The sequence below is a fragment of the Physella acuta genome, unplaced genomic scaffold (assembly GCF_028476545.2).
Source record: "Physella acuta isolate Inbredline_101_S28 unplaced genomic scaffold, ASM2847654v3 ptg000824l, whole genome shotgun sequence".
Classification (NCBI taxonomy): domain Eukaryota; kingdom Metazoa; phylum Mollusca; class Gastropoda; family Physidae; genus Physella; species Physella acuta.
The window spans coordinates 640035-649318 of NW_026732342.1; the positions used below are offsets into that span (position 1 = coordinate 640035).

At 38.1% G+C, this 9284-nt stretch overlaps 1 protein-coding gene across 3 annotated transcripts; it reads left to right on the top strand.

The window, feature by feature from the left end:
• The first annotated feature begins 171 nt into the window (after nucleotides 1–171).
• Nucleotides 172–9031, top strand: LOC131951724 (enkurin domain-containing protein 1). Of its 3 annotated transcripts, none has more exons than XM_059314088.1 (7): nucleotides 172–221; nucleotides 1652–1703; nucleotides 1967–2127; nucleotides 5482–5625; nucleotides 6923–7083; nucleotides 7795–7931; nucleotides 8364–9031. In XM_059314088.1, exons 2-7 carry the CDS (start codon nucleotides 1688–1690, stop codon nucleotides 8522–8524), a joined length of 780 nt encoding a protein of 259 aa, XP_059170071.1. In that variant the 5' UTR covers nucleotides 172–221; nucleotides 1652–1687; the 3' UTR covers nucleotides 8525–9031. The 3 variants fall into 3 exon arrangements, with proteins under 3 accessions (XP_059170071.1, XP_059170073.1, XP_059170072.1); XM_059314090.1 differs by having other exon boundaries at nucleotides 176–225; XM_059314089.1 differs by lacking the exon at nucleotides 172–221 and adding an exon at nucleotides 401–431.
• Nucleotides 9032–9284: the final 253 nt, after the last annotated feature.

Below are 9284 nucleotides of genomic sequence, written 5' to 3' on the forward strand. Positions count from 1 at the left end.
TAAAGCAGAAAACTTCATATGTCATAAGATATTCTATTTAGAATATTTTATAATGCATTTAAATAATAGGTTTTAATTTAATATTTTTAAAAATATATAATTATGTAGACAAGATCTTCATATAAAAGCATTATTTATTTACTTTAAGCTTTTAACTTAAAAAAACTAAATTTTATTTTCTGCAGAATAGGCCTAAAACATGGCTGCTTAAATTGTTTATGGTTGGCAAGGAAAATTTTTTATTTTACTATTTTGATGTCTAAATATTAATGCAAAATTATAAAACGTGTAGTTTTATTTACTAACTTAAATTTAACCATGTAAATTTTTGATTGTGAACAAAGATAGGATATTACACTAACTAAGACTAAGGATCTTATCACTTTCACTTATCAGTTAGTTATCACTTTCACTTCAGGCTGCCGCTTCAGGTAGGTAAGCTGGTTGGGTAATCTAGAATACTAGCATCTAATCTGTTATCGTTTTGGGTACGTAAAATCGCCAGCGACTAGTAATGTGAAAAGACAGGTGACTCCTTAAATTTTATTAAGTATTTCACATTTTGAGGAGGATTTATGTTTTGAAAAAAAGAATTGCACACCGAGTGAACGCCAAATAAAAATGTGCATAATAGTGCGCAATATTATTAGTACTTCATAAATTTACATGCGTTTTTTGAGAACTCGGAAATAGCGTAAATTAGTACTCAAAATTTGATAGAAGGTAGAGATATAGATCTTTTACTTACATGTGAAATTTCATTTATCTACCTGAAATAGTACTCAAGTTATAGGCTTTTGAAAAATTCAAAGTAGAAAAAGTACCACTTCCAGTTATCTAAAGTTGATACGGATCTACGATTTTGATAAAATACTTATATATGAAATTTCATCAACCTAGCTGTAACGGTACTCAAGTTATCGTGTTTACACACACACAGACAGACACACACACAGACACACACACATAGTCACGGACAAGATTGCAAAATTATGTTTTTCCGCACGACTACAAGACGTTCTCTATACTTCGTATATACGAGAAAGTAAAAAGGTAAAAACGATTTGGTTTCCACTTGGTAATGGCGACATAAACAATGACATTCGATAGGCTAGCATAAATTTTATTATACAAAATGTAAACAAAATGGAATAACTAGGTCATGTGGTTTAAAATAGCAACATGTTAGGCCTATTTAAAAAATATATCTGCAAAGTTTTGTAAACGAATAACTATTGATCACGGGGTTCCTGTACAGCCAATCAATTTTTGTCTTTCAAAAGTGAAACATCCGGTTATATACTTTGACTTGATGAAAATAAATAGAAATGTAGCCTTAAACTAAAAAAAAATTATTTTCAAGATCTCCGGATTTGGAGCTTTTGATTATTAAAATATTAAATTTTTGAATGAATTTTAGGCTTAAGTTTTTATTTTTTAATAATTTTATGGCCTCTATGAAGTCAAAATATAAAAAAAGAACTTATTTTATCCTTGTCAACAATATGATAGAAGGATTCTCGTAAACTCTGTGGCCTCCATTTATAAAGTTATCTTTTTATTATTGGTTAGAGGCCGGCACTAGATCTAGCAATGTGTGATTGTGTAGGACCAATGTGTTATTTATAACTGTTTCTTTTGTACAATGCAGTCTGACAACGTCATAGTTTGATACCATCACCTCAAGATGAGGAGTAACTCGGGTAAGATTGTTACTTCTTATCCTCAAATGCATATATATATATATATATATATATATATATATATATATATATATATATATATATATATATATATATGGATAGATATCGATTTATATAGATATATTTAGATAGATATAGATATATATAGTCTATAGGACCTATATATATATATATATATATATAGGCTTATATATATGTAATAAAAATTTTATTTTAGTGAATACTTTGAATTCAAAATAATAAATCACTTAATGAATGTAAAGACTTCAGAGTTAAAAATCAACTGAATGAGAATGTTCGCCGTCTGAGAGAAATTCAGCGCCGATGTAGGCAAAAACAAGTAGAGAAACAAGAGCCTGTCAGAGCTTTGTGGAAGTCAGAAAAATACAGCAATGTGGAATCCAAGATTAAACAAGACGTAGAGGTAGATTTATTACACACTTTGTTTTTTTAGACAATGGGGATAAATGTTTTCATTCTTGTTTTTTATAAAATTATCTTAGCATCCACTATGCTGTCTACGCATTAGTTTCACTAATCTATTAGTTAGACCACTATTCTATCTGCGTAATAGTTTCACTAATCTATTAGTTTGACCACTATTCTATCTACGTAATAGTTTCACTAATCTATTAGTTTGACCACTATTCTATCTGCGTAATAGTTTCACTAATCTATTAGTTTGACCACTATTCTATCTATGTAATAGTTTCACTAATCTATTAGTTTGACCACTATTCTATCTGCGTAATAGTTTCACTAATCTATTAGTTTGACCACTATTCTATCTATGTAATAGTTTCACTAATCTATTAGTTTGACCACTATTCTATCTGCATAATAGTTTCACTAATCTATTAGTTTGACCACTATTCTATCTATGTAATAGTTTCACAATAGCATGACAAGAAATTTCTGACATCATGTAAAAACAAGAGAAAAAATCATGTAAGTCAATATACATTGCTGGAGATGACGCACATTGCATGGCCAATTTGTTTGTCAAGCATGATATGTGTATGATAAATACAACAAAGGTCAAAAACAATTAACATTAGAGCGCAGAAGCAAAATAAGTAAATATCAATGGGATTGTAGTTAGCAATATGGTTAAGGTGACAATAAGGATTACAATTCTTGTTTCAGTTACAGTAAAGGTTCTGGTTTAGGTTGAAGTTCCAGTTTGGATTAAGGATGTTAGTTGTTGGTGTAACTTCTTGTATGGTTTTAGTTCAGGTTAAGGTTTCAATAAAAGTTGCCATTACTGCTTAAAAATCCCATTCTTGTCTTGGTTAAACATCTACATCAGGTTAGTGGTCTGGTTCTGGCTAAAGTCAAGGTCTCGTTATGCACTTGTTGCGGTAAATAATCTAGTGCCAAAAAAATTCCAGTCTCATTTGGGGTTAAAGATTTTGTTTTGGTTACATTTCCAGATTCTTGCTAATGTTCCAGTTAATGTTCTGGTTCTGTTAAAGGTTATGATGAAGGTGTATCAGTTTAGGTTTAGACCATGGGTCTCCAAACTACGGCCCGAGGACTGGATGCGGCCCTCAAGGTCCTCTCATCAGGCCCGCGGAGATTTTTTTGTCCACGGAAAAAAAGTCTGCTAGAGGTGGCTGAGGAACTTTGCCCAGAAAATTCAAAACAATTTGAAAATTTAGCTTTGGGTGCAAATGCCTTTGCCCACCGTGTTGCAGACATTGGTGAAAACATCGTGACTCAAATAGCGAAAAATGCAAGCACGTTTTACTATTTTTTAATTGCAAGGGATGAGTCACTGGACAGCTGTTCCACCTCTCAGCTGTTTGTGTTGATTTGAGGTGTGGATGAAGACATGAACATAATGCAAGAGCTGGCTTCCCTACATAATATGTATGGCACTGTTACCGGAGAGGATATATTGAATGAGTTAAAGAAAACATTTGCTGATTATAACTTGGACAGGGCTAACTTCAGTTAGCATAAAGAAAGGCTTGGTTGGACAAGCGAATGAGAAAAATATTCTACAACCAATGTTTCTGCACTCTATTATTCATCAGCAAGCTTTGAGTGCAAAATATATGGACATATGGCCAATGATCACCTCACCTGGCCAATGATAGCCTCACCTGGCCAATGATAGCCTCACCTGGCCAATGATAGCCTCACCTGGCCAATGATCACCTCACCTGGCCAATGATCGCCTCACCTGGCCAATGATAGCCTCACCTGGCCAATGATAACCTCACCTGGCCAATGATAGCCTCACCTGGCCAATGATAGCCTCACCTCACCTGGCCAATGATCACCTCACCTGGCCAATGATAGCCTCACCTGGCCAATGATAGCCTCACCTCACCTGGCCAATGATAGCCTCACCTGGCCAATGATAGCCTCACCTGGCCAATGATTACCTCACCTGGCCAATGATAGCCTCAACTGGCCAATGATAGCCTCACCTGGCCAATGATAGCCTCACCTGGCCAATGATAGCCTCACCTGGCCAATGATAGCCTCACCTGGCCAATGATAGCCTCGCCTGGCCAATGATAGCCTCACCTGGCCAATGATAGCCTCACCTGGCCAATGATAGCCTCACCTGGCCAATGATTACCTCACCTGGCCAATGATAGCCTCACCTGGCCAATGATCACCTCACCTGGCCAATGATAGCCTCACCTGGCCAATGATAGCCTCACCTCATCTGGCCAATGATAGCCTCACCTGGCCAATGATAGCCTCACCTGGCCAATGATAGCCTCACCTCACCTGGCCAATGATAGCCTCACCTGGCCAATGATAGCCTCACCTGGCCAATGATAGCCTCACCTGGCCAATGATAGCCTCACCTCACCTGGCCAATGATAGCCTCACCTCACCTGGCCAATGATAGCCTCACCTGGCCAATGATAGCCTCACCTGGCCAATGATAGCCTCACCTGGCCAATGATAGCCTCACCTCACCTGGCCAATGATAGCCTCACCTGGCCAATGATAGCCTCACCTGGCCAATGATAGCCTCACCTGGCCAATGATAGCCTCACCTGGCCAATGATAGCCTCACCTCACCTGGCCAATGATAGCCTCACCTGGCCAATGATAGCCTCACCTGGCCAATGATCGCCTCACCTGGCCAATGATCACCTCCCCTGGCCAATGATAGCCTCACCTGGCCAATGATAGCCTCACCTCACCTGGCCAATGATCACCTCACCTGGCCAATGATAGCCACACCTGGCCAATGATAGTCTCACCTGGCCAATGATAGCCTCACCACCTGTAGAATAAAACTCTCCCCACCTGTAGAATAAAACTCTCCCTACCTGTAGAATAAAACTCTCCCCACCTGTAGAATAAAACTCTCCCCACCTGTAGAATAAAACTCTCCCCACCTGTAGAATAAAACTCTCCCTACCCGTAGAATAAAACTCTCCATACCTGTAGAATAAAACTCTCCCTACCTGTAGAATAAAACTCTCCCCACCTGTAGAATAAAACTCTCCCCACCTGTAGAATAAAACTCTCCCCACCTGTAGAATAAAACTCTCCCCACCTGTAGAATAAAACTCTCCCCACCTGTAGAATAAAACTCTCCCCACCTGTAGAATAAAACTCTCCCCACCTGTAGAATAAAACTCTTCCCACCTGTAGAATAAAACTCTCCCCACCTGTAGAATAAAACTCTCCCCACCTGTAGAATAAAACTCTCCCCACCTGTAGAATAAAACTCTTCCAACCCTTAGAATAAAACTCTCCCCACCTGTAGAATAAAACTTTCCCGACCCTTTTTGTTCCTCAGAAACCATGCACACCAAGGCCACATTCAGCTAACTTTCTGCGAGCACATTCCCGCGCTGGGCCACCTGTTAAATTAGAATCTCGACCTGTCACACCTGATGTGTCTAACAAGTTAACTGTACCAGCTGCATCAACTGCTGCAGAGGTAAGTACTTTACCTGTAGCACCAACTGCTGCAGAGGTAAGTACTGTACCAGCTGCATCAACTGCCGCAGAGGTAAGTACTGTACCAGCTGCATCAACTGCCGCAGAGGTAAGTACTGTACCTGTAGCATTAACTGCTGCAGAGGTAAGTACTGTACCAGCTGAATCAACTGCCGCAGAGGTAAGTACTGTACCTGTAGCATTAACTGCTGCAGAGGTAAGTACTGTACCAGCTGAATCAACTGCCGCAGAGGTAAGTACTGTACCTGTAGCATTAACTGCTGCAGAGGTAAGTACTGTACCAGCTGAATCAACTGCCGCAGAGGTAAGTACTGTACCTGTAGCATCAACTACTGCAACTGTACATGTAGCATCAACTGCTGCAGAGGTAAGTACTGTACCTGTAGCATCAACTGCTGCAGAAGTAAGTACTGTACCTGTAGCATCAACTGCTGCAGAAGTAAGTACTGTACCTGTAGCATCAACTGCCGCAGAGGTAAGTACTGTACCTGTAGCATCAACTGCCGCAGAGGTAAGTACTGTACCTGTAGCATCAACTGCTGCAGAGGTCAATAGATACTGCCTCTAGGTTAAGGTAGGTTTGGTTGTAATAGTTTTCAAAAAATTAGAAAGATTAAAATTTCATTTATTTCTTTCTGGTACACAGAGTAAAGAAGAAATATTGTAATCGTGCAAAAAATCAAAATCGAGATTTGAGTTGTAAAAATTTACTTTTGCTATTTTGTCTGTGAACACTATAACTTGAGTACAGTTAGGTTGATGAATTTCATACATTAGTATTATATCAAATTTGTAGTTCTGTAACAAATATTCAGTGATTTCCTGTAACCAGAAGTGGACCTTATTCAACTTTTGGATTTTCAGTATAGCAGCCACTGTATCCTAGAGTTGTGTGCTCTCTTGTGTTCTTGTTTAGAGTAGGCTGTGTTTATCTATGTGTAGGTAGTGTAGATAGCTATTTTAGTAATACTATTATAATGGGCCTTGATGTTTTGTGATGCTGCACGAAGCCATGCGGCAGTGTGTTCACAACGTAGGGCATTTGTATTTTGATGTACTACTGTATCTTGGTGTATCATTTTTGCAGATAAATCTTGTTTGTTAAAGATTTCAAATAATTTTTATCATATTTCCTGTTAAAAGGTTTCAAATAATTTGTATCATATTTCCTGTTAAAAGGTTTCAAATAATTTTTATCATATTTCCTGTTAAAAGGTTTCAAATAATTTTTATCATATTTCCTGTCAAATAATTTTGATCATATTTCCTGTTAAAAGGTAAAAATGATACGGCATAATTTCGACTTCATCAAAGTCAATGGCATCAACGCCAAGCACTCTGGAGTTCACAGGGCTCCTTCTCTGACTGCACTTGATGACCTGAAGAAAAGACAGCAAGATTTGTTAAGCCATCATCAGTTTGGAGCAGTTCCTGGCTAGTAAGTTTTATTAATGGGTCAGTTGACATTTTTTTTTATGTCACCAACTTTGATGTCACCAACTTTGATGTCGCCAAGTTTGATGTTGTCAACTTTGATGATGCCAACTTTGATGTCGCCAACTTTGATGTCGCCAACTTTGATGTCGCCAACTTTGATGTCGCCACTTGTCTTTACCCTTGGCTTATACCACTAGTGTACATTCTGCTTACACCACTAGTGTACGGTCTGCTTACACCAGTAGTGTACATTCTGCTTACACCACTAGTGTACAGTCTGCTTACACCACTAGTGTACAGTCTGCTTACACCACTAGTGTACAGTCTGCTTACACCACTAGTGTACATTCTGCTTACATCGCTAGTGTACAGTCTGCTTACACCACTAGTGTACATTCTGCTTACATCGCTAGTGTACATTCTGCTTACACCACTAGTGTACATTCTGCTTACACCACTAGTGTACATTCTGCTTACACCACTAGTGTACAGTCTGCTTACATTACTAGCGTACAGTCTGCTTACACCACTAGTGTACATTCTGCTTACACCACTAGTGTACAGTCTGCTTACATTACTAGCGTACAGTCTGCTTACACCACTAGTGTACATTCTGCTTACATCACTAGTGTACAATCTGCTTACACCACTAGTCTCCTACTTTGTCAAATGTTAACGTAAAAAATATATGCAATCATTTTTTTGGTCTTAGCCTGCAAAAAAGAAAAAATGTCTGGAGGGAACAAGAAGAGAGCAGGATAGCCAACAGCCCTGACCCCAACATGCCGGCAGGACACCGCCAGCTGCCTGAGGGGGAGAGGACAGAAACATTGGATCTCTTGCAACAAAGTAGGCCACATGTGCTTCATGTGCTGCTAGTCAGCTGATGTTTCAATCTGTCTTGTTTGTTTCATGTGCTAGTCAGCTGTTTCAATCTGTCTTGTTTGTTTCATTTTCAAGTCAGCTGTTTCAATCTGTCTTGTTTGTTTCATGTGCTAGTCAGCTGTTTCAATCTGTCTTGTTTGTTTCATTTTCAAGTCAGCTGTTTCAATCTGTCTTGTTTGTTTCATGTGCTAGTCAGCTGATGTTTCAATCTGTCTTGTTTGCCCCCCCCCCACCCTCTCTCATGGCTTAACCCCATGTATAAACCCCCGCCCCACCTATAGCTTAACTCAACAACTTGTGCCATACAGTCTACACTAGACCTATGTTGCTACAAAAATCTTTGTCAGATGTGAATCATCTCAGCTAACATTCACGATTAGTTTTCTTGCCTTTCAGAACAAAAGAATGTGATTGGCCAAATCCAGCGCCTGCCTATTGGTGCTGATACTGTTCGAGTGAAACAAGAGCGCCAGTCTTTAGAGAAACAGCTGACAGAAATTGAAGAGGCCATCAAAATATTCTCCAGGCCCAAGGTGTTTGTTCGCGTTGAATCATAAGACATCTCAAAGTTGGGAGAAGACAGGAGCCTCCAAAAGAATTTGACTTGTAAAAATGTAACAACCATCCCCACTAGCCGCTTAGTGTAATGGTTTCTTTCAAACTGAATTCCTGTTTTTTAAAAGTAACTTCCTGTTCAGCTCAGTTATGTTTTGAAAAGTAATAAGCATATTGACGTTAAATCATGTCATTCAAGCCCTCGTGGGGAAACATCCCATCCAGTAATTAGATTATTTCTAATCAAGCTGTAAAAATATAGAAGACATTCAATTAAGCTTCATTCCATAATCAGCATATACAATCCAGCCACATTACTTCTGTAAAAGAAAATTAGATTCACTATTTTTTTCTGGAAATTTCAGCATTTAGCCAAATTGAACCAAAACTTACAGAACTATTTTGTTTTCGTAATTGTATCATTTAAAATTGTCATATAATATTAATGTTGTTACAAATGGTCCTAATGTTTTAGAATCTTTTGTTTCAAATTGAAAAAATAAAAAATTGAGTTTTTCCATTTATTTGTTCATTTTTTACTTTCTTGTATACTAAGTATAGAGGAAGTATTGTAATCATCAGAAAAACTTAGTTTTGAAATTGTGTGTGTGTCTGTGAACATGATGACTTGACTACCATTACAGCTAGGTTGAAGAAATTTCATATTTAAGTATTATATCAAATTTGTAGCTCTGTATCAACTTTTCAGCGATTTCCAGTAACCAGAAGTGGACCTTATTCTACTTTTGTTTTTTCAGAAGC